This window comes from Sphaerodactylus townsendi, linkage group LG06 (assembly GCF_021028975.2).
Source record: "Sphaerodactylus townsendi isolate TG3544 linkage group LG06, MPM_Stown_v2.3, whole genome shotgun sequence".
Lineage (NCBI taxonomy): Eukaryota > Metazoa > Chordata > Lepidosauria > Squamata > Sphaerodactylidae > Sphaerodactylus > Sphaerodactylus townsendi.
In genome coordinates this window covers 24,901,128-24,926,518 of record NC_059430.1, presented here as the reverse complement: position 1 = coordinate 24,926,518, position 25,391 = coordinate 24,901,128, and the positions used below count along the sequence as shown (strand labels likewise).

Sequence of the window (25,391 nt, the reverse complement as noted above, 5' to 3'; positions counted from 1 at the left end):
GAATAAGTGCTGAAATTCCCCATATTCAGTGCTTTGTTAAATTTTTACACAGCTGCATCTTTGGCCTGAGATTTTGGCAGGCATAGGCCTTGATGAATATCCCGCCCCACCCATTTAAATTAATGCTAAGATTCTCAAGTAGTTGGCTTCTGTAGGTACTAATACACTCTGTATTTCTGTGCTCCTGTAGTACAGCCCTGGGCATTTTTAGTTCCATTTAATTTAGAAATATAGAAATAGTCAAAGGTTGTCAAGGTTAGTGCTGTGTGAGCTTAATTTTTTACTACTTGGAACACATAAAGGTGCCTTACATTGAGTGCGGCCGTTGGTTGATCAGCGTCAGCATTACCAGCACTCTGACTGGCAGTAGCTGTCCAGGGTCTCAGGTGGATTACTTTCTCACTATTTGTTGCCTGATGTTCTTACTTGGAGATGCCAGGGTTTGATGTTCCAGTACCCGAGCCCATTAAAGTATGTGTAAGACAAGGAGGAAATGCAAGTATTCCTGTTAGACTGGGGCTTGTTTCTTTAGCAAAACTTATTTGTTAAGATAGGTCATAGATATAGCACTTTTAAGATTTTGGATTTATCACATGTTTATCATTGACAAGAATTTCTTATGAAAAAGGAAAACAAAACAAAGGTTGGGTTCAGATATTCCTCATGTCTTCCTCATGTCTTAAAAAATTGAATCATTATTTAATTACACGAACCACCTACTTTGGGCTCTTGACAAGTTACTTGGCCTCATTCTGCATTAGTTATATTTGTGGCATGTCTTATGATTCTTGGTCTTTAGTTGTAATGTAAACATTTCTGTATTCCTTGGGAAACAGTTGTATTAACTGTCCAAAGGAATCATGCTGAACATTGAAAGGGAATATAAGGTACATTATATAAAGGAACTGTCCAGAGCAGGGGTCTGCAACCTGTGGCTCTCCAGATGTTCATGGACTACAAATCCCAATTGGCCATGCTGGCAGGGGCTGATGGGATTTGTAGTCCATGAACATCTGGAGAGCCGCAGGTTGCAGAGCAATGGTGCTCCAGTTCTCATCTTGTGGAGAGCAACATTTCTAGTTGCAGCCAACTAACAGTCACATGGCTACTGTATGTCCTCTGTTTGCCACCCTAAACATGACTATTAAATATATAATTATAACTTTTTGAAATACCATGTAACATTGTCTTTCCACCTTGGTTGAACCTTATACAGCACTTGTGTATCTGGAGCAGGGGTAGGGAACCTGCGGCTCGAGAGCCACATGCGGCTCTTCTGCCCTTGCACTGTGGCTCCACGAGCCGAGCCGCCGGCCCTATCCTTGCCCACCCTGCAGGCAGCAGGGCGGGCGCACCAACTGCCCACGGTCGGCTGGGCCGCGCCACGGGCTTCCCCTCTCGCCCGCCCCGTTGGAGTGGGGCGGGTGCTTTCCTGGCGGCCGGCAAGGCTGAGCCGCCAGCTTCATCCTTGCCCACCCTGCAGGCAGCAGGGCGGGCACATCATGCGCTTCTCAGAATGAGCGGAGTAAAAGGTAAAAAAAACCCCTATATATATAGTGTTATCTTTATTTTAAATGTCAAAAATTATTTGCGGCTCCAAGTGTTTTCTTTTCCCGTGGAAAACAGGTCCAAATGGCTCTTTGAGTGTTAAAGGTTCCCTACCCCTGATCTGGAGTGAGGGGAATGGCTTTCCTCTCTGCCTTCTCCTGTCTTTACTGTCTCATATCTCATAAGTAGAAGCTAGTCATGGTTAATTTATTGAGCTATAAAGTTTAAGTGACATTTAAACAAAGTCCAGCTGTTGATTTTAATCATGTTGTTTTGAGCATATGGAAATTGGGAGCTTTTTGTCATAATGCCTCAAGAATCTTAAGAATGAACTGTAGTTTCAACTATTGACAGTTAACATGAGGAAGCTAAGCTACTAGTATCGTGAGCAATTTTGAAAAATCCTGCCTGATTTTTGCATGTTCATTTGAAGATAAACCTTGTTGAATGACACATTTATTATTTTATAAGAGGTTTGTAATAAGAGTTCAGAAATGAATCATCTCTATCTGAAAGGGAGAAATTGGGGTGAACTGAAACACTCTCCTCTTAATTCTGGGCACACTTGATTCTTAAGGGCAGGGCTTGTATTATGAGAAGCAAGTAGTTTTTACCATTCTGGTATCTCTTTTCCCCTATTTTTCTAATATCAGGCTTAACGTGGCTAAGTAACATTGGCTTTCAGAAGTGAGTGCAGGAAAGGCTGCAACATAACACTTCAGTGCATGGATCACGTTACCTATTACTAGAAAGTGGATAGAAAGGCAGGGTAGTAATAGTCTGCATCTAATTCTGCTCTAAAAGAGTCAGCATCTTCAGGTTTTTTACTTGCTGCCTGTTAATTCTTGATACTTACCCCGCCCCCCCCCCCCCCCCTTGCTGTTTTAGGATCGGAAGCTTTCCAAATCAGAACGGCAGCGGTTTAAGGAGGAGGCCGAAATGCTGAAAGGGCTTCAGCATCCGAACATTGTACGGTTCTATGATTCTTGGGAATCAACAGTGAAGGGAAAGAAGTGTATTGTTCTGGTTACAGAGCTTATGACATCTGGCACTCTGAAAACGTGAGTATAGTTTTGATAGTTTTGATAATGATGAACATGTAAGTGAAAATATTAAAAATGCTAGTATTCTATTCACATAGTCACTGTTGTGGAATAACTGCTTAGAAGGCCCTCAGTGAGAAAGAAGCTCATGGCTCTTGTGTTCTCTTTTGGCATCTTACATTTATGAAACTCCTGAAACTATAGCCAATACTCCACTGTGAAAGAGGAATATAAGCGCCTTTGAGAGCTGAGTCTGGCAAGCTATATCATGCCTTGAGTACAGCAAATGCTTGACATTCCAGACTGCAATTGAGCCTGCAGCTGCAACTTGCCATCGTTGTGGGCTGAACTGTGGAAAATAAGCAGCAAGGGTGTCCTCTAGTGGTCAGGAAAGCATTGACCACTTCCCTTTATTTTGAATCTGAATATATCTATACATCACAATCAAGGTGTTGGAGGTCCAAATACTTAAATTCTAGTTGGAACTAGAACCTCTTAATTGTAAGCAGTTTGTGTGTGGAAGAGTTTAGTGAGGGAGAATCTTTGAATTCTACTAATGATGGGATCTATAAATTACGGAAATGGGATATAGTCGAAACCTTTGGTGAGATCTGATAATTTATTTATTTATTTATTTATTTATTGTTTGGACTTTTATACCGCCCCATCCCCGAAATGCTTCTCTGTCTTATGGAGGAATATTGGATTGTTTTGCTCCCTCAAATGCAACATCTGCTGGATAACCATGATTCTTGTTTTCATCTGAGAAGTCTATACAGCATATAATTTGCCAGGTTGAGGATAAGATCAGAACAATATTTCCTCTTGCCTTCCCAAGTAACCCAATGTGGCCAAATCAACATAAATCCAGGGTATGCAAACCCATGCAAAAAATCCCAAGCAAACAAACAAAAAAACCCCCATGCATCTATCAGAATTCCAAACTATTTTTTTTGCTGTCTGAACAACTGAAAAGAGGTTAAAAGAGCATGTGCTAGATGCATGAGGTGGGCTTCAGTTCAAATGCAAAAACCATCTTACCAAACTTCAGGAGCAAAGGAAGGTGGACGTTGTTCAGTCAAGTGTACGTAGAGTAAAAGTCCTAGAGAATCACTAATAATTCACATCAAATGTGATTCTCTGACATTCTCCTAAATGCATTTGTAATAACTTACTTTCTATAACAGTTGCATTATAATTACTGCTAATTTTCCTCAACTACCCCCCGTGCCTGTTAACCTTTCTACATAAAATCAGACCTTACTTGTATGCACTGCTTTCATATTCTTACTGTTGAGAACACTGTTGTACTTGACTGTTGCTTTCTGTGGGTGGAACAGGGGAGGGAAGGAATTGCAGAACATCAGCTTTGAATGAAAAGAGGTTTTTGTTGGGTAGTGAGTGACAGCTATGAAGTCTTGTAGCAACCACTAAGCTACTGAAACATTAATCAGAAGAGCTCAACCAGGATCCTTGGGTAAGGTTTAAACTTGCCTTTACCTGACTGATGATTAGATACATAATGTTCCCATGGATTGCTTGACCTTGTCTGGCTACACCTGTACAGATTGTGAGAATGGCACAGCTACCTCCTTCGACAAGACATGTTCTGGTGCATCGTCCTGTCCCTTCCAATGTCCTTTTCTTCTAAAGTTTGTGTGGCTGCTTTTCAGAGGCATCCTGTTCATGTTGAGAAAAATCTGGAGAGAGAAATAAAGAACCAATCGTCCTTTGAATGACCTGATAATATCCAATTACATTCCAAAAGTGCAAGATATCACTTAATAAATTTGCTGCAGCTGAAGGATGCAATCCGTAGCTTAAAAAAAGCCTGTTTGCTTTCCAGGGTTTCCATGGAAAATTCATAGGGGTGCCCCCCAAGTCGCCATCCATGACAGGTGCTCGGGGGTCGGTGTCTAGATTGGATGTCGCTATTACATGATCCTACAATGGTTGTCATGATTACTACTTAGCAATTCCATGCATGTTCTAACCGTTGCCTATCTGCTTCATTACTGGGGCATCTCTTGATGAAATAATTTGGACAGCTGCTAGTTAAAGAATGATGTGCTAATCCCCATTACTACGATTTCTGTAGTTCAAAGGAAGGACTTTGAAATTGCGTTACTAGTGCTAATCTTCCTGTGAAAACTGCCCTATATAAAGCCCTATATAAAGCATTCAAGAGATAGTATCAAAGGGAAATTGGAGTTCAGTGTAGAATACAGGTTGGGAGGTGGAGAATTTAGAAAATAATCGTAAAAGTTATAGAGGAGTGAGGTTGTAGAGTGCACAGTTCCTGGCTCTTATGCCACTGTTTGCTTTCTTGGCTCATTTGCAAGGGACATGTCATTAATATTTTTTTATGCCCAGCCTGTGAGAGACACATGCTTAGAGGTAGTCTGGCTTCAGCTTTGGCATCTTCACTTGAATTCTTGGCTCTTAGAAGGTGCTTGTCTGCTGCCAGTTCTCCTCTCTTTTAAAGGCTTGGTCTCAAACTGTTGCCTTGGCAGGGCTGCTGTCTTTTCCAAAACATTATTCTTAATCTAGCTTCCCTTCTAAAGTCTTTTGTAAACAGAGGGAGCACGAGCAACATAATTCATAAGTTGAAGCAAATTGGTTAATGTAAATGTGAATGCTTCAGAAGGTCAGAGCAATTAATGGGTTTAAAATGATCTGCTATTTTATCTCACGATGACACAGTGTATCTCTAGAGTGTACAGAAAACCCAGAGACTGTAAAAAAAAGATTTTTTGTTGGCTCATGGAAATGAAAACCATATACTTTTAAAATGACTGTTGAAAAGTTGTATCTCACCTGAACATTCTGACGTGTTAGCTTAATGTCTGATTTAACTACTCCTGGTTATTTCTGCTATTCCCCCACCCGCCATGGAAACCTGACTTTACTAATCACAGCTTCATCTACTATGTTACAGAATAGGCTTCCAGTGCTATTACTCTGCTTTGTCCAGTGACCTTTAGCTGCAGGTTTTAGCTTGTTGAATCTTACTGCCTCCTTCTCAGATTGTTATGATACACTCGTGTAATTTTTAAAAAAAACATGAAATAAGAACAGATTTGAAGCACATTTTTATTCTGGTTGGTTTTTTTTTATAGATACTTAAAAAGGTTTAAAGTGATGAAAATCAAAGTGCTGCGGAGCTGGTGCCGGCAAATACTGAAAGGCTTACAGTTCCTGCACACACGCACACCCCCCATTATCCACCGTGATCTGAAGTGTGACAACATCTTCATCACTGGCCCTACAGGATCTGTCAAGATAGGAGACTTGGGTCTGGCAACTTTAAAGCGAGCTTCGTTTGCAAAGAGTGTGATAGGTAAGGTTATGCTTTGTTCTGGCAGCTCTTAGTTGACAATGTGGATGTCAGTAGAACTTTACACTCACATAAAGTACAAAATCATCCCTGAAAACTTTGGAGACATTGGCCTTGTTTCAAAAATGGGGCGGGAAGGGGGGGAAGCTCCAGTATTATCTGAAAGAATCATAGGAATATAGACATCTACAGTTTAGCAGAACAATTTTGATAAAACCACACTAATTATATTTTTTGCACAGTACTTGGCAGGTGGGGTTAAGGGGAAGCACATCAGTCTGACTCGTTGCTTTTGAAAAAGAAATGTAACACATAATTTCTTACCTAAAATTTCTGGGCTGTTACATTTAAACATTTCCTATTATATTACTGTAGCACCTTGTGATCTAGTCAGAGACTGTTGAGAACTGGTTTTAACACCACTGTTCTGCTATCCTGTTTGTGAAGGATGCAAGCTAACAAGGGAGAATGGGGCCCTTTTTAGTCTGCACCTACCGTTTCTTTTCTTTTTTTAAAGAATGCAATCAGCGGTTACGTCTGAATTTTTGTATGAGAGGTTCTAATACCCAGCTTTCCAAGTGTCCAGATTCATTTTGCAAATATCTTGGCTTTTGCCAGATGAAACATTTCCTGCTTTCCAGCCAGGCTAAGATCATTAAAAGCTGGTGGAAATGAAGAGTTTTCAGTGGGAAAAGACAGACTTCCCGAACAGTCTCCTTTCCATGTGTTATGATGGACTTTTAATTGGAAAACTGCCACTCTGTAACATTTTGAACAATTGCATTAGTAAAATCATTTTCAAAATAGGGTTATGATAGTATTAAACATTAAACTGTGGGAGGGCAAACAGGGATTTAAAAACTGATTTGTAAATTTGCCTAAAATCTGGTTTGCCTGCAGGAAATAACCCTTCCTATAAAATGTGTAGTTTCTGGTTCTAAGTATCCCTGATCATATAGTGCACCTTCCCCTATTATGGAAAGGTGTACTGATTTGATATTTCAGGGATAAACACATCACCAGCAAATTTGTATTTAATTCAGGATTTGTTTAATCTCGCGCTCTGTGCCTGTAACTCAATCTCTCTATATTTCTGAGTATTTTTTGCCTGTAGGATGTCCCTCACTATTGCCTGTATCTGCAGTAGGCCTATAAAATGTACTGCAGGTGAAATGGTAAGTATGTGAAAAGGGCTCTGGTGAGTGGCCTTTGCAGTACATTTAAAAACAAATTTAAGACGACTTTATTCATAGACACAGGTTTTTCATTGCAAAGCCTTGTTTAAAGTGACACTGTTCAGAATAAATGGAGCGTTACAGGTCAGAGACTAGCTGAGGACTATTACCAGTACTAATTCTTTGCAGCAGAGGGCAGACAGAGTATGCAGAAACGAGCACCGCCCCTCCTTTCTCACAGGGAGGAAAGGTAAGTGAGGCTAACAAGTATTTGGTTTGCAGCCTAGCTAGTCTTTCACTTTATGTTTCTCCATTTATTTCCATCCTGACATTCGACTTGTCCTTGTGTGATAACTAAAGCCTTCTATTTGGGCTTCAATTCCTATTCCATTATAGTGTCTAATCTAAACATTGAAGATGTGAAACCCCCTAACTGTCAGTTCCTCACTTCTTACAAAGGCCTTGCAATGGAAGATCTATGGGGTACATTGATAAAACAGAGTGACTGAGGGCATCCTCCCTCTTCTTTTTGCCTCCACTTCTTCTTTTCTCACAGGTCTGCCCGTCCGCTTCCTTCTGCGGTGAGTAACGCCAGCAGCCTCTGCTCGCTTTGAGACATTTAGAGTCTGAATCGTTCTTTTAATTTAAGGTACCCCAGAGTTCATGGCACCCGAGATGTATGAGGAGAAATACGATGAATCCGTTGATGTATATGCTTTTGGAATGTGTATGCTTGAGATGGCTACGTCTGAATATCCTTATTCTGAGTGCCAAAATGCTGCGCAGATCTACCGTCGAGTGACCAGTGTAAGTCTTCTATAACTCTCTGCTGCTTTTAGAGCTCCTGCCACAACTAACGAAGGACAGCAAGCTGGATAGCTTCACACAAAGCGAGGGGGAAATAAAAGGAAAGTGCATACACTGGGGGTGAGGGGGAGAGAATGAGAAATCTTTCTTTTCCTAGCTTCACCTAAGAGGGACTAAACCCTGACTACTGCTCAAAAGAAAGAAAAAAAATTGCTACAAGTTGTCACTCCTTTTAGAAATCAGATAATTAATCCGACTATGTCTTGACACCTGGTTTACATTCAGGTAATGTTAAAATAACACTGTATTATACAAAACTAAAACCCTGTTGTCTGGACTACAAGCATTAACAGTATGCTACCCTTTGATCTGAAGAAGTTCATGACTGAATGAAGGCATTCTAAATATGTACTACTTCCCTGGACTTTCAATTGTTTGTTTGAAGCAACCATTTTGAATGAACAATTTGAGGAAGGTTGCATACCAAAACTAGCTGGTAAGTAGGTCAGTAAAGCATGGAAGACTAGTAGATGTACAAATTTGTTGATAACATATTTGTTGGTGCTGGTTGTCCAACCCCCAGTTTGACCATTAATTTGCAAATTATTATTCAGTCTATGTGTGTTAATGTGGGGTAACTGCCACTATGCAATAACCTAACACTCTTGAGGCCAAGGAAACAGTGCCTACTATTTCTAGTGGACTTCTGCTGGGGAAAGTAGTTCTCTCCCTTTGTCCATTGGGTGCGATTGGAACATTCGCCCTTTCCCTGTTTATATGCAACAAAATGGACTCCCCCCCAGAAACAGACTGACTGTTGCATCTCTGCCTGAGCTGTTGCACTGGGCTGGCTTTCTTCCAGTCAAGAGACTTGTATAGAACAGTAACTCCTACACATTGAGATGGAAGCTTTCTTAGAGTTAACATGATGTGAAGCTCCAGTATTCAGGGGGGAAAAACTTTTTTTCAGCTATCAGGTGTTTAGGAATGTTTTGACCTTATATGAACACTGAGATTCAGCCTCTTCACCTGTTCCTTTAATCTAGCTTTTTTTTTTTGTAAAAATCTCATCTGATATTAATGTGTGATGAGAAGAGAACAGCTCCTCTTTCCATGCTTGCTGCAGTGCTCATTATCCAGTGGATCAACATTGCCAAGCAGCCCCTTTGTGTTATATACTAGTTTCCATGTGCATTAATAACAATAAACTTCTGAGTGCAGGTTGTGATGTGCAAAAGAAATGGTCATCTGATAGTCATACTTAGTGTGACTCATCTTAAAGATAGAATCCAAAGTTTTAGGTTTGTACCAAATCTATGAATACTTAGTGCTGCTTTTCTTTTTAAATGCCCTTTTAAAGTCTGCTTCATTGTCCTTGAAAGCTTCATCTTCCTCAGTAAAAATATTGAAACTGTCTACTCTGATTTTACCACACTCGTTCATTTGTCATCTAGCTACTGCTTCTCTTTCTCTGCTCTGCCTCTGATGAGCACTACCCTTTCAAGTCCTTCATGTGGGTCATTAGTATTCTTTCTTGGCTCCTAATCGTCACCTTCCAGTTATCTTTCCTCTCCACCACCTAATCAACCTGTTGTCCCTCTACTGCTGCTTCCATCCTCCAATCAGATACATCACCATCTCCTCCATTCCCCCTTGGACTGGTTCTCTCTTCTTAATTGCTGCCTCTTTTCACTTTGTCCCCAGATTCCCAGAACATTTTGCTTACTGCTCACTTCCATACCTTAGCTTTTCTACTCCAACTTCTCTTAACTCTTCAGTCCAACTTCCATCTTCTATAGTCTACTGAAACTGTCCTTGCCAAGAACCCCGACTGTCTCCTTGTTGGTGGATCCAAAATCTTTACTGTTGTCATCCCAACTTAACTACAACTGATCAACCTCTTCTACTTGACTGCCCCCATTCCTAGTTTCCATAACTCTGTCTTAATTCAACTTCTTTATTCATTCAGTGTTTCCACAGAGGGAAATTTTCTCTTTCCTTAAGTTTGTGCTCTGTCATCTGCTGTTTTGGTTTGACCTTGTCCAATATTATTTGTCTGAACTCATGAAACAATCACATAGAAATATCAGACAACTAGAGATAAGCAACTGGATGTAGTGAGTAGAGTTAAATGGTACCAGAACATAAGTGGTTCTTTATGCCCTAATATTGGACAAGGTCAAACAGAAATAGTAGATGACAGAGCACAAACTTAAGGAAAGAGAAAATTTCCCTCTGTGGAAACACTGAATGAATAAAGAAGTTCAGCATGCTCAAAACCGAAATTCCCATTTGTCTTCAATATCAGTGTCTCTGTCCATACCATTTATGCAGCCTTGGCTTGCCTTGATTCTGCTCTTCCTTTTACTCCCGTAGTTGGTCTGTTGATTTTCCTTATACACAGTTGTTAAAGAAAAACCAAAAACCAAACCTTCCTCTTTGCTGCTATGATGGAAATTTCATTACATGCACCTCCTGCCTGGACAACTGGAACCTGCTCTTTTCTGGCCTTTTATTGTTGTATCTCAGACCTTTGCCACCAAAATAATTCACCTCCCTCCTTGAAAGCTCTTGATGGACTTGCTGCTCCTCCCCACACTTCCCCTTTTTGTATCTACCTGTCCTCCATCACTTTTAGGTTCGCAGCTCCCTTATATAATGGCACCCTTTCTCCCTTTTTCCTCTATATTTTCTTGAAACTGTTTCCTTGTAAGGTACCACTTTCTGTGTTCTATTAAACTGTTCCTTAAAACCCACATTTTCATTGGAGTCTTTGGAATGTCCCTACTGAAAGAAAAATGTATAATCAAATTGAATAGTTTTCCGGTCCACTTTTTCTTCCCCCTTCCTTTCATTCCTCTCTCTGCCTCCTTTCCTTCCTCCCTTTTCTTGTCTCTTGTGTATTGAATTGTAGATTGTAAGCTGGTTGTGGCATTTGTTTTGTTGCAACTCTGTAAGGCATCATGTACGTTGTTGGGCATCACATAGATAATAACCATATGGTATTAAAATTAGAAATCAGATTAAAAACCCATAGCTTCTTGTTAGTGTCTGTATGTTCCCTTTTAACTAATGAACTAAAATACTGAGCTTTTCCCTTTAAAGCTGTTCTTTGTCACCCCTTGCACTGACTTACGCTGATAAGCTATTTCTGTCTCTTACTGCCCTCCTTAATTAGGGAGGAAATACAGGTTAACCTTAATTCCAACTGAAGTCAGTGGATAAGTAACTGTAGAGCAGTAACAACAACAAAAAGTGACTCATGATTTGCATATTGAGACAAACAGGAATAGGCCTTGTCGAAGGCTTTCACAGCCAGAATCACTGGAGTGCTGTGTGGTTTCCGGGCTGCATGGTCGTGTTCTAGCAGCATTCACTCCTAACGTTTCGCCTGCATCTGTGGCTGGCATCTTCAGAGGATCTGATGTAGGAAAGGAAAGCAAGTGGAGTATATATACTGTGAGGTCAGTAGTTGAGGCCATCTGAATAGAAGTAGCTTGGCATGTGAGTAACAATGAAGTCTGTAGCATGTGAGTCACAATGAAGATTGACCTTGCTATCTTCATTGTGACTCACATGCTACAGACTTCATTGTTACTCACATGCCAAGCTACTTCTATTCAGATGGCCTCATCTATTGACCTCACAGTATATATACTCCACTTGCTTTCCTTTCCTACATCAGATCCTCTGAAGATGCCAGCCACAGATGCAGGCGAAACGTCAGGAGAGAATGCTGCTAGAACACGGCACCATCTTGCTGTGACTCTGTGATTAACACCATCATACTAGCGCAGCATTACCATTACTAGCAGTACCATTCCCAGCAGGGATTTATGGTGGGGCCTATCAGTCAGAGCTGATGAAGCTTCCTATTGGCCATGGGGTGGGGCTTGCATGGTGGTAATCATCAAGGAATCCTTGGACAGGAATCCCCCCCTTCATCCTTCTTTCTGAGGAGCTGTGAGCGAGGCAGACTTTGGTTTTCCTGCTTCGCGTAAAAGGTGGTTTCTTCTACTGGTTTCTGCAAGGTGGTTTCTGCAGGGGCAAGTAGAGGAAATGTGTGTTTCTGTGGAAGATGTTTCCTTCAGCAGAAGAGCTTTATCTTCCTTCTTTCTCCCAGTTTAAGATCACAAACATTTATTCTAATGGAACATCTCAGCAGGGCAGGTTTTTCTAACCCTGGAAGCCCCCAATCTCTCCTGTGATAGTCGCATACCGTTCTTCTTCCCTAACATAGAACAGCCCGACAAAGGGACTGAGCTGGAGCCAGATGTTCTGACTCACAGCAGAACTGTTTTCAGCAATGAGAACTGGCAAGGGTTGGTAAAACAGAATTCTGTTCCATGAATGAAGTTTGCTTTTTGGAAACTGCATTAAATTGAAAGCTCATTGGTGGGAAAAGGTGTGGATGAGAGTGCAATGAAAAAGTAGCAGGAATGTAAAGGTTTAACCAGCGGCTGTGCCTCTATCACATTTTTATCTCACCCTTGTTGGAGCTCATGGCATTGTATACAGTTCCCCCTCCCACACACAAACCTTTTATCCTCACAACCATCTTGAGAGGAACTGGCTGAAGATCACTCAGGCCCCTTCCACACAGCAAATGTATAACGAGTTGCAGTCGTGATAAAGGAACCCATTTTCCTGTTTCCCCGTTCACATGCGTCCTGTGCAGGCAGCAATTGGAGGCAACAAAAACAATCTGGGTTGCTGTCATGCATTTGCACAGAGACTTCTTTTTTTTATTGTCCTGCAACATATGCGTAGCTACGCAGGCATGCAGAAATGAACCTCCACAGCCATACCGATGTCCCATGATATGACCGGCTGCACCTGCATAGCTACGCAGCTGCAAGCGGCAACCTTTTTTAAAAAGAAAAAGGGCCTCCTTGCAATGGCCGTGCAATGCTGGGTGGCTTCTCCCTCACCGTGGAGGACGGGGTGGAAGGGAGGGAAATAAAGCGCCTCCTGCCTGGCCATCTGCTCCAGAGTGGCTCCAACCCGGGATTTTTCAAAAGGATTGCTTGTTTAGCAGTTTTCAAAAAGCCTGGGTTGGGGGAAATAAAACGGGGCAGACTTGTTTTGGGGGCAAGACCTGTGCGAAGTCCCCATCGCCAAATGGGTTATATAGTGTCCTATACCCGTGTTTCTGGGCTTGTGCAGAATGGGCCTCGGTGCAGAGCTGAGTAGGGATCTGTATGCCAGTGTTTCCAGCCCTAGTTGCATGTTATAATGACTACATCACAATGAGACTCATTCCCACAGGGCTGCATCTTTGTGGAGAGTTTTTTCCCACTTTGTTTTGCAAATAAGCTTGCTTCGTTAGGAGTTTCCACCTAGCCATTTGGCTGTATTTGCCCTTTTTCCAGGTTTTCAGAATCCTGGATACACTCTTCTTCAAACCTGCGTCACTCCAGTCTTTTTGGAAAGAAACATATCATTTGGAAGGAAAGGTGTACTTTTTCTGACCTGCAAGGGTCCTAGCTATATAAGCACCATTTTTACAATGTGAGCCCTGTCCCAGCTGCCATTTTCCCACCATTTTTCCTTTGCTGTCACTTCAAGGCTTTTATATCTGTTGTTGCTACTGCAGTATAATTACAACAATCTGTTGCCAAATCTATTTCAATTTCAAATTTTAGTTCCTCTGATTTTCCAGATTTCATTTTTAATGATGTCTCTAGCACTTTTCATTGCAGGGATATAAGGGGAGAGAGGTAGGCAATTTTTGTCCAGATTAACTAAAAAGGAATGGCAAGGGAAAACTACTAGATACCCACCCTGCTCAACCGCTGAAAACTCCCTGCATGGAAGCTTTCATTTCCAGCATGCATACTTCTGCATTTCCAGTGAAGATGAAAACAGAGAATTTTTACCATGTGGAAACGTTCTGTCCTCCTGTTCTTTTTCCCCTTTTCTTTTTCTTCTTTTCCTTGTATTTATTACAGAAGTTTACCTACAATGAGTTGTTGGTGCCTAAAATGTGCATGATATGGTAGACTGCAGTTCAGAACTTGAAGCTGCAGGAGAAGGATCACATTTCTGAATATTCCTTGTGTAAAGGCACATGTGCGCATCCAAACTAGAAAGAGGAAAATCACGGCATGCCACGATACTAACACCACATAAAGCATGAACATTGCAATTTAATGAGGTGCAAAGAGAATAAAGTGTACAAACCTGCTAATCAGTTCCTATGTAATAGAAACAGCAGCAATGTTCATCATCAACAATAGAAGCAATCAGCAAAAGATCTGTTGACACTGAAGCAATTGATACGTCTGGTGGAGTTCCTGAAGCATACCGACACTCTTTGTGCACATACGTTCTCCAGAAGAGATTTTAGTGGTAAATCTCCAGTCCAAAGGAAAAATGAAGCAGTTAATGAGATCAAAATACCATGTAAATGATGAGTGTTCAGGAGTCCAAAATGTGCTCTGCAATATTAGCTGACATTTTCACAGTCTTTCCTCAGTGGAATGCTGCAAACATATTACTGTTGCACATGCCTTGAATAAGGGAACAACGCATGAATAGCCTGTCATTCATGTTTCCTTTCTGACTAAGTCACAAACAGTAAACAGAAGATTTGTATGGAAGGCTTTTTAGAACATTGTAAAACGATCATTTCTGTGTATACTGCACATTTTTTCACGGATATCATTGTTTAAATGGGACTGATTTTATCCATTAGAAATATGACTAATAATGTGAATGGTCATATGCTGTTATAGAGAGGGTAAAGTTCAATTCAATACCCAAATGTGCTGAGATTCCTTACTTAAACCTTATTTATTATAGATAGCAGGATACATCATGGTGTCAGCTGTGTCTACCATTTATGCCACCCTGAGACAAACTCCCAGGTTTTCTGAAAAATCTCAAATTGTTTTTATAAAATAAGGATGATGATGATGATGTCCATTCAGTCGTTCTCGAACAAAGGTCACTAGTTTAGCAAGTGGTAGCCAGTAACAAAGGTCACTAGTTCAGCCAGTGGTGGCGAACCTATGGCACTCCAGATGTTCATGGACTACAATTCCCATCAGCCCCTGCCAGCATGGCCAATTGGCCTTGCTGGCAGGGGATGATGGGAATTGTAGTCCTTAACATCTGGAGTGCCAAAGGTTCGCCACCACTGCCCTAAGGGTATACAGTTACAGTGCAGTCGGGGGGGGGGGATGTTAGCTGCAGCATGCCTGGGGATGGCACTGCCACACTGCCTCCTTCAAGACTAGCTGCACTATGGCCAGCAAAAGCAACACTCCCTAACCAGTGTGAAATCCCCCTATGCAGCAAAATGGGCTGTGTCTACCTTTTTGCTAGCATAAGTCTGTGCCAGCAAACGGTGTGGGGTGTGGGGGTGTCTCAAGCAAAAAGGGCACAGAAAACTCTTTGGCGCCAGCTCCTGCACCCGAGGAGCACGGGCACCACAGCTGTGTTGGCATGCGGGCGTCACACTGCCACGCAGCACCTCAACACAAACACAACTGCCACCATGGGACTAGGGGGCAAATCATTCTTATCAATAGTCATTAGTTGTTCAGTTTTCTGCTCATAGTGGTGAGGTCACAAAGGATAGCAATCTGATCTGCCAGGCTCTGAATTTTCTGCTCTATGATCCCCATCAGCTTATACTTTTGATAATTATTCATGGATAATAGATAAGATAATTTAGAAGTATAATGGTTAATTAACAATTCATAGCTATCAACATGATTTATTCTGTCATTTAAAAGAATTGATCATCTATGTATATTACATACGTTGAGTAGATATGTCCATATAAAGAAAATAATGAATGTAATATATGGGGGGGGGGGGTGTTGTCATTTTGCACTGTTGCCTTCCTTAAAAAAAATGTAGCTCCAACCCTGCCAGGACAAAATTGCCAGTAGATATTATTTGAGCGAAATCAACCAGGGTCTAATGGTTAGAGTATTCAACTGGGATTGGGATTTCAAGACTGAAATCCCCACACTGCCATGGAGGCATGCTGTGTGACTTTGGGTCAGTCACACACTCTCAGCTTAACCTCCCTCTCAGGGTTGTTGTGAAGATAAAATGGAGGAGGGGAGAAAGCTTTATGCCATTTTGGGTCCCCCTTGGAAAGAAAAGCGGGCTTTAAATGTAACCAAGTAAATACATAAAAAACTTATTGTTCTAAATGCTCCAAGATTTTTAAAGCAGGACCATAGTTATTAGCAATTTAGTTGCCCATTATTCTGGCTAGTTTTTGGTGCCATTCTAAAATCATGCTTTTTACCTTCATGTGCAAAGCTTCATTTAAAGGCAAGGGAAACTGCAAAGATCTGAAAAAACAGAAAACATTGTTGCTTTTGGTTTGGAGAAATCAGATTTCATAGCACCACCAAAAATAAATATTTTTTTTTATCCTGGGTGAACATACTGAGTAGTGCAGCTTCCAGGCCACTCCATAGGTATGCAGAGCACCTGGGGCTGAACTTTCAGGTATGCTGACCTCCTGCATTTCCATACAAATGTGTGCACAATATCAGAGTCTAATTGCTAATCTCACAGAAGTGCATTAAATCTTCAACCTTGAATGAAGTCATATTATTTAGGTTTTTACCTGTTAAAGGACACTTTGTCCTTGAATTTCCTGGACCTTAACTGTTGGCCAGATTCTGAGGCTGACACTTTTGTTCCATGATCTTTATTGTGATCTTACCGAATTTGCCATCAAATGTACTTTTATTGTTTCAGGACTTCTTAGTATAATTCATCTTTATTTTTCTGAATGACCTGAGACTCCTGGAACACCTAGAAAAGAGTTTATTCATAGTCTGTACATGGGAAATACAGTTGATTTGGATATCTGAGTTTTGGAAGACCTGCTATAATACACTGAACAACAAAAATCTTTTTTAAGCACTATGTCTTATAGTTTTAGTATTTATTCACTAACTCTTCCATCACTTGCTAGACCAGAGATTTCTTCTGTCTAATACAGAAAAGATCCTAAGTGTTTTAGCATGCTAGAGGCAGCTGCCTGGAGGAGCCAGCATGGTGTAGTGGTTAAGAGCAGGTGGATTCTAATTTGGAGAACTGAGTTTGATTCCCCACTCCTCCACCTGAGTGGCAGAGGCTTATCTGGTGAACCAGATGTGTTTCCGCACTCCTACATTCCTCCTGGGTGAGTTTGGGCTAGTCACAATTCTTTGGAACTCTCTCAGCCCCACCTACCTCACAAGGTGTCTGTTGTGGGGAGAGGACGGGAAAGGAGCTTGTAAGCCACCTTGAGTCTCCTTCTTCTCCTCTGCTTTAAAGCACTAGGCTTCCAGTATTTAAGTTCCACTAGTTCCAGTGTTTAAGAAGGAGAATTCCAGTATTTAAGAAGGAGAATAGTAACATTCAAGAAAGTAGCGCAGGAGTTCCCAACCTTTTCCAGCCTGTGGACATGACTGGAACTCTGACAGAGTGTTATGGGAGTAGCCACAAAATAACTGTGGTAGGAGGTGGAGCCAGTCACAAAATGGCTGCCTCAACTTATCTATAGGCACACAGTGAAGTTTGTTTGTGCCATGGTGGCAGCTGCTTCCCAGGCAAAAATTTTAAATATTTACAGGAGCTTTGTTGTGAAAAGCATCCCCTAACCCCATCTATTTTCTAAAAAGCACTTGGTGGGCACCAGGAAAGGTATTGGTGGAAACTATGGTCCCCGTAGATACCACATTGGGGGATCCTGGTGTAGCATCTTTGGATGGGTTGGAATGCAACGTTCTTTAGATTATACTTGATGAGTTAAGTTCTGCAGAGAAGGAATTAATGTTTGTTATCCCTTGTACTACATCCTAAATACAAAGTTCTATTTCAATAACTAAATGAGTGAATCTAAACATCGATAGCAGATTGTTATCCTTGAACCTGTTTTTGTTTGTTTGTTTGGTTTTAGTGACCAAGACCATCATTTTAAACAGTATTGCTTGCTAATTAATTCTGTAGCATTTTCAGATACAATCTTAATTTAAGAATTGAAAAAAAAGATAAATCAGCTAAAGTCTGAGCGTTCCAATTTAAGAGTATTTTGATTTGTGAGATTAAAATGTGACCTGGCCCTTTTGTACTCATGTGAAAGATTTGAGCTTGTTCTTAAAAGCATGAAGCACATTATAGGAAAAGCATTGTGGTAGAAAGATCAGCCACATGTATGCTATCTAGATGTCCTTAAAGAAACAAAGACCATTGGAAAGTTGCTTAAATACATCTAAATTGCTCAAAATTAGCATTAATTGCAAATTTTCCTTTAAGTGTTTAGTATGTTTCACCTGTGTTGAAACTAAACCGAATCTCTACTTTTTAGTCATACAGACTGTCTTATATTCTGGTGATAGTGTTCATTAAAGTTCTTCAAAAAGCAAAATTAGATGATCTTTTGACTTAGTTTTGTTACTAATTGGTAGGGAGTAAAAACTAACATACTATCTTTAAGAAGCAGGCAATGGATTAATTTCTTCATATAGTTTTCTTATCCATGCAAGTTTTCGTCCATGCAAGTTAACATTTGGTGTAAGCATTCATCACAAATCAAACACACTATTCTTTCATAAAATATGATATTTGCAAGGTTTGCACATTCAACTGTCATCCAAGTAATAGATCTACAGTTAGGTACAGGCACTAACAGAATTGATTAGTAATTCATAGACATACTTCAAAGTTAGAATAGCCAAGTTTGTTTTAGCATTCAATCAGAATGAACTATGAGAGGTAGTGTAGCACTAAAGTGGTAAAATTTCTTATGAAATGTGGAACTTATGTCCAGTGTATCTAATGGTTCAATCCAGGATGGGGGGGGGGGGATCATTACGTGGAGGTGGCTCAGGGTTGTGCTGGTGGTTTTGCCCTCCCCGGGGCATTTACTCTGGCAGAGTGGCAAACACACCGGTGGTTGGCTGCCAGACCCCACTGGGATGCCCAGGTGTGGCGCTGAGCACCATCCTGCTCCACCGCCAGCCCTGATGGTGCAGTGGGAGTGTGGCAGGGTTGTTACTAGGGGTGGAGCTGACATGAGTCAGCTTCCACTGCAGGTTTGTGAAGAAATGTTTCAGTGACTCAGGCCTTGGACTTATGCCACCCTTTTGCCACTCTTTATCTCATTTTATTTATCTCCTTTTGGGTGGCATAAGTCCATTGAGGGCTTTCTGGCCGTGGGGAAGTTTTTTGGGTTTTCCTCCCTCCTCATTCCACCAGAAAGTGCTCTGGAGATGGTGGGGCAGCTCTGCAGTAGCTCAGCTCTTCAGTGGCACCGTCCCTGACCACCTAGAAATCGAAATTGGACTGTAAGTTATTAAATTAACGTGGTTAAAGCTCTCTTTCGTGGGGCTTTAGATTCTAGTTTACTTGAATGGGGAAAACGCCAAATAGGAACTTCCAGTTCATTTCAGTGACAGACCTCAAAGGAAGCGTCTTCCAGATTGTTTCTAACAGTTTGTTAAGGTGGCACATAGTTCAAGTTCCATTGTTTGGATCTACTGTGTTAATGATAGATTAATAAACACAAACGTTTTGGGGAAAGATTTTGATTCTTTCCAAAGCATGATCATGATATATTTATTTGTTTGTTTATTCCTTCTCTTACTTCATTTATATTTTGCCTTTCTCCCCAGTGAGGACCAAAAGTAGTTTATGTCATTTCCTTCTATTTTATCTTTGCAACAGTCTTGTGAACTAGGCTTGCAGGGTGTGATTGGCCCCAGCTTCCATGGCAGAGTGAAGATTTGGACCTGGAGTTCTTTCATTATTTTCAGTTACATTTTAGTCTAGGCCAGGGGTGGCCAACCTATGGCACCTCAGATGTTCATGGTCTACAAATCCCATCAGCCCCTGCCAGCATGGCCAATTGGCCACCCCTGGTCTAGGTATTCTGGTAGTTCAGTCATTGCTACAGGGTTGCTTGACAGTATGGCACCCACTATAATGTTGCTAATGGTTGATTGACTTCTTCCCTACAGTATCTCTTCCCTAAAGCCCAAGGCTAATCCTGGCTTTTCTTTATCTCATTGCAGCAGGAGATGCTTCAGAGGATCTCAGAAATCATTACCTTTGGGCCTGCAAGGTATCCCTATTAGGAGTTCCCATCACAGGGGAATGTTTGGCTTGGAACCTTTGATAGTTCTGCCCCATGGTGGCCATTTTGTGATTGGTTCCACCTAACACCTGTCATTTTTGGTGGCACCCACTAGCCTTTTCTGAAAGTTCTGAAAAGCCCCTAGAGATTTAAAGCTTTTTAAAATCTTATTTTTATTTTTCAGTCATTACAGAAAGATGTGAGAAAAAATAAGAACAATAGATAAGAGTGAATATTTTCTTAAATACAATTCTTAACACCAGAGAGAGATAACGTGTTCATATAAAAATATTATTTAAAAATCATGACAATTCTTATGAGCAAACTATATTAATAAAAATGTTGGTATTCACTTACTATCATTAGTTACAAGCATGTTTTTCCCCAAAATATGTATCATAATATCAAAATGTCAAGACTTAACAAGTTTTGAAGATCCTTGAGCTGACAGGAATACACCTGTACTTGAATGATTTACTTTTTTATGATTTGGCAATTAAAATTTGAGTTGACCAAAACAGGTTAAGCATGCAAACATCATGGATTAGGTAGCTAATAGCAGGTACAGCCATTTCATGAGATGCAGGAAGTAAATTAATTGCTTTCTGTAGTATTCCCTTGGGACATTTAGAAGGCGGGGTGAATGTTTTCCATTTGAGATATGAGTGCTTTAAAAAAAATCCTTAAATGGTTTGTAGCAGCCTGTGTCCAGCTCAAACCAGTACCAAAATCATGTAACAAAGAAGTAATGGAGATTTTCAGAAGCACCTTGTTTGTACAACTGAAGTCCATGGGCCACAGCAATGCATTACAAAGGCATTAAAACACTTAGAGTAAAATTCCTTTCCGGGTTTGTGTTTTAATCAGCTTCAGATTTGGGGGAGGGCCTGAGGACCATCCAGACATTTATTTATTAGAGGGGATGGCTACTTTATGCCGGGCTTTTTTCCCTGAGACTCACTGTAGGTCATATGAGATAAAATGTTACCCTATAGCATATGATGCCCAGTAAACAATGCAACAAGGGAGGATTACAATATTAGAAATATGGTACTAAAGAAAAAAGGTATCGGATATAATACAAAAAATGCAGAAAACGGAACTGAAAAAGTGTAAGACAATACAGTAAAAGCAGGATAAAATATGCCAATTGTAGATTACAACCCTGTTCTTTTAATAAAGACACATCCTCCTGAACAACTGGATTTTGCACAATCTGTGGAATGATAGAAGCGTGGAAGCCTTCCTGGCCATCTTCATATATCTAGCGCACAGGTTTTGATCACAGCATGATACTGGCAGGGGATGATGGGAACTGCAGTCCATAACGTCTGGAGGGTCGTGAGTTTGACACCTTTGATAGTGTGCTCCAGGCGCAACACCTTGATTTTACAGCCAAGAGATGTTGATTGGTTTGATGCAGCTGTTTTTTGCCTACATACCACTTTTAGGGTGTGTTGGTAGTGGATCAGTGTGGTACAACAGTAGAATGTAATCTTTGTATTATTGGAGTCGTTCACTGCAGGAATCAACTGACTGTCGTGGGTTTTCCAGGCTGTATGACTGCGGTCTGGCAGTTTTAGCTCCTAATGTTTTGCCTGCATCTGTGGCTGGCATCTTCAAGGGCATAACACAGCAATATGTGTTTCTCTCTGTGGTGCAGTGACGTGGCCTCTGATGATACCAGCCATAGATGTGGGCCAGAGAACATTAGCAGCTAAAACTGCACAAGACCACAGCTAGACAGCCTGGAAAACCCACAACAGCCAACCCAATCTTTCTTGGCCAGAGGCTTGGGAAGGACAAGGGGCTGAGATGTAATAATTGCCTTTCATCTTGAGCCGGGAGGTTTGCATTTTACAATTGCAATTATATTCTAGTACTACCTGTGGATTTGCTGTAAAGAGTAGAATCAGGAATCAAGAAAATACAGTGTGCTACATGTCCAACAAGTGAAGTGCCTACATTCTTTAATTTGGCTGAATAATCACATGGCAGTATAGAGTACAAAATACAGTTTTGAGTGAAATTCTAAGAAATCCAGGCATGTCAGTTTTAGCTGTGTTCTCTTTAGCCTGTGGTATAATGCTATAGTAAAATTTGGAAAGAACTATTTTGACTGTTGCCAAAAGAAAAAAAAAAGAATGAAAGAACCTGATTCCAGTCAGCCTGAAATGTGAAGGGAGGGTAAGATGGGAGGAGTCTCGCCATGCTTACCTGTTATATGGCATTTGTTGCAGCTCACAAAGGGCTTTGGCAGCGAAAGCAGGTTTCTCGACAGAACTCTGATCTCTACAGCCATACACACAGGATGAAGGAAAGCAAAACTGTAAAAGAGGAAAATATGCTCCCTTCCAACCTCATTGTCTGCTTGCCTTCCGCTGTGCGTTAACTGTGTACTTCAATAGTTCCTTCTCCTAACTGGAACCTTGCTGCGTGTGCACATTCTTGTGTGGCTGGTCTCCTGATGGATTTTTCAAAGAGAGATATTTGCCCGGTGTTTGTCATCATAAATTCCCACTGTTGCTGCTGCTCTCACAAGGACTGTGCTAAGGAGGTAAGGATTTCAGCCGTAGTGGTTTACTTTAGTTAGACCCAGTTCGGTAAATAGGAGTTGCGTTGCTTTACTAAGGAATTCTCTGTACATTTTTATTTTACAATTTTGGTCGTTAAACAGCTGCAGTCTTGACTTTGTGCTTTAGAGTGCATGGTTGTATCAGTTCAGGAACACAACTGAACTTGAATATTTGTGTGGAACTTTTTTGTATACACATCTGGATGCATCAGCACAATAGGAAGCTGTCTTGGGGCAACAAAATGATGTAGGAAAATGGAAATGAAGGAGGTGTAGGTTCCTGCTGGGACTAATTCTGTCTGATGAGTTGGCACTACTACTTTGAATGCAATAGCAAGCTTCAGCTTGTTGGTGCTGGTATTTTTATCCTCTCCATGAAACACAATGCTGTTAAAGCCGTCTTGCTCTTGAGGGAGCACAAAAACACCAGCACAACAGATTTGACAAAGTGGTAGAATATTAAGTATTTTACTTCTGATGTTTTTAAATTGGTGCTTAGTTAATCAGTGAACAATCCTTCTCAGTTGTTCAAATAATGGTGTGTTGTCTTTCACTGTGCTGTTGACTTGCAGTTCTGAAAGAATGCTTAAACTTTGGACAGCATATGTGCTACACTGTTGAGTAATACTAGCAGTATGAAAGGTGAAGACAGCAGGTTGTGGTGGGTTTTCCAGGCTGTGTGGCCGTGGTCTGGTAGATCTTGTTCCTAACGTTTTGCCTGCATCTGTGGCTGGCATCTTCAGAGGTGTATCACAGAGAAAAGTCTGTTTCGGAAAACCCACCACAACCAGTTGAATCCAGCTGTGAAAACCTTCGACAATACAATGAACAGTTTGATATGGGCTTAGTGAGTTATGTATTTTAAAAGTGACAAAGAATATCCGTTTCAGAAGGTAGCCATGTTGGTCTTCAGTAGAACAGCTAAATTTGAGTGCAGTAGCAGCTTAGAGACCAACAAGATTTTTTTTGCTATAAGCTCTAGAGAGTCAAAGTTCCCTTCATCAGGTATCTTGTTAGTCTCAAAGGGGCTGCTGGACTCAAATCTAACATGATGTCAGCAGGATCTTTTGCAAAAAAAGAGCAGGAAACAAAAACCGTTCAATCTGAGGGATTGTTCTGTAATAGGATGTCTTGGAATTAGTCAGCATAATGGTTTTCTGGTCTCTTGCTAAATATTTTGCTTATTTGGAAATCAGTTCCTCTTGCCAGTTTGTTCCGTCAATGCTGATTGCAATGGCTTTTGTGTTTAACTGTTGGTGTATTTGTGAAAGATAAACTGGCAGTCATCAGTTATTTTGAGAAGCTGAGTAGCAGTTGAATTTTATTAAAAAAATAAAACATATGTATCATTTGATATACATTTTAATCACACTACTTATTGTGGAGCATAAAAAGCAAAAGTAACATTTTATCCCCCCCCCCCCCCCCACTTTGTAATATCCTAAAAGTTAACCGATTTGTTATGGGACTTGAAGCTCACTTCATTAGATGCATGAGATATATTCTCATATGTCTGTGTTAGCCTACTAAAAATTAGTTCAGCTATTACATACTGTATTCTCTTTGATCTTCTGTTCAATAATGATGTCCACCAAACTCTTCAGCATCTCTGTATCAGTACGTGTACTGAAAACTGCTGTGATGATTTTTCTGGGCACTATTAAGGCTAAAGTCGCTCTGTTCTGCACAGGATTGGATTCCATTGCTCAACAGTGTCCTGTGGAGGTGTCCAGAGCACTGTCTGGTCCTGTTTTGTTGGATCATTGTCCGTTTTTGACGTCCAAGGGTGTGGACAAGTTGCTTGCAGGGATGTGGCCTGCTCCTGCTCCTCTAGACCTTTGTCCATCCTGGCTGATAAAAGCTAGCTGGGGGGGGCGGGGGGGGGGGTGTTGGCCCAGTGGGTTCAGGAAATAGTGGATTCCTCTTTGAGGGAGTGGGTGATGCTGCCACCTTTTCAAGAGGCAGTGGTCTGTCCCTTTTTGAAGGGGCACTCCTTGGACCTTACGGACCTGGGCTACCATCACCTGGTGGCCAGCATCACATTTTTGGGTAAAGTGGAGGCAGTGATGGCAGCTCAACTGCAGACATACTTGGAGGAAACTGATTTTCTGGATTCATGTCAATCCAGTATCAAGCGATGTCATGGCGTGGAAACAGCCTTAGTCGCCTTACTGATGATCTGTACTGGGAGAAGAAAGGGGGAATGCCACTCTGTTGATTCTCCTGGATCTCTCAGCAGCTTTTGATACCATAGACCAGTGGTGGCGAACCTTTGGCACTCCAGATGTTATGGACTATAATTCCCATCAGCCCCTGCCAGCATGGCCAATTGGCTGGGGCTGATGGGAATTGTAGTCCATAACATCTGGAGTGTCAAAGGTTCGCCACCACGGCCATAGACCATGGTATCTTGCTGGACTGAGGAATGAGATTGGAGGGGGGTGTACCTGTATACAGTGGTTCTCCTCCTATCTCCAGGGTCGGTACCAGAAGATAGCATTGAGAGACAGGTACTTACAATCCTGGGAGCTCCATTGTGCAGTTCCCCATGGCTTGGTCCTGTCTCCAATGTTTCTTAACATCTATATGAAGTCGCTGGGAGAGGTCATCAGGGGATTTGGAGTTGGGTATCACCAATATGCAGGCAGCAGGCAGCTCTGTGTCTCCATTTCATTGGAGTCAGAAGAGGTGCTCCATGTGCTGGACCATTGCCATGAAGCAGTTATGGGCAGGATGAGGACCAATAAACTGAAGTTGAACCCAGAAGATGGAGGTTCTCTGTATTCCAGGTTCCCGAGTCCATGAGATCCAG

At 41.3% G+C, this 25,391-nt stretch overlaps 1 protein-coding gene across 13 annotated transcripts in view; it reads left to right on the top strand.

The window, feature by feature from the left end:
- WNK1 (WNK lysine deficient protein kinase 1) overlaps positions 1-25,391 on the top strand; it is a 128,848-nt gene that overhangs the window by 36,837 nt on the left and 66,620 nt on the right. For 12 of the 13 annotated variants that reach the window (XR_007244852.1, XR_007244853.1, XM_048501104.1 and 9 more), the window contains exons 2-4: positions 2,437-2,609; positions 5,711-5,931; positions 7,753-7,910. Coding sequence is in view for 11 of the 13 variants with exons in the window: in XM_048501104.1 (XP_048357061.1) it covers positions 2,437-2,609; positions 5,711-5,931; positions 7,753-7,910 (552 nt within the window). In the remaining 2 variants the exon portion in view is untranslated. Of the gene's footprint in view, positions 1-2,436; positions 2,610-5,710; positions 5,932-7,752; positions 7,911-21,748; positions 22,562-25,391 lie in introns of those variants that run through there. The other variant, XM_048501105.1, reaches the window with a different exon arrangement.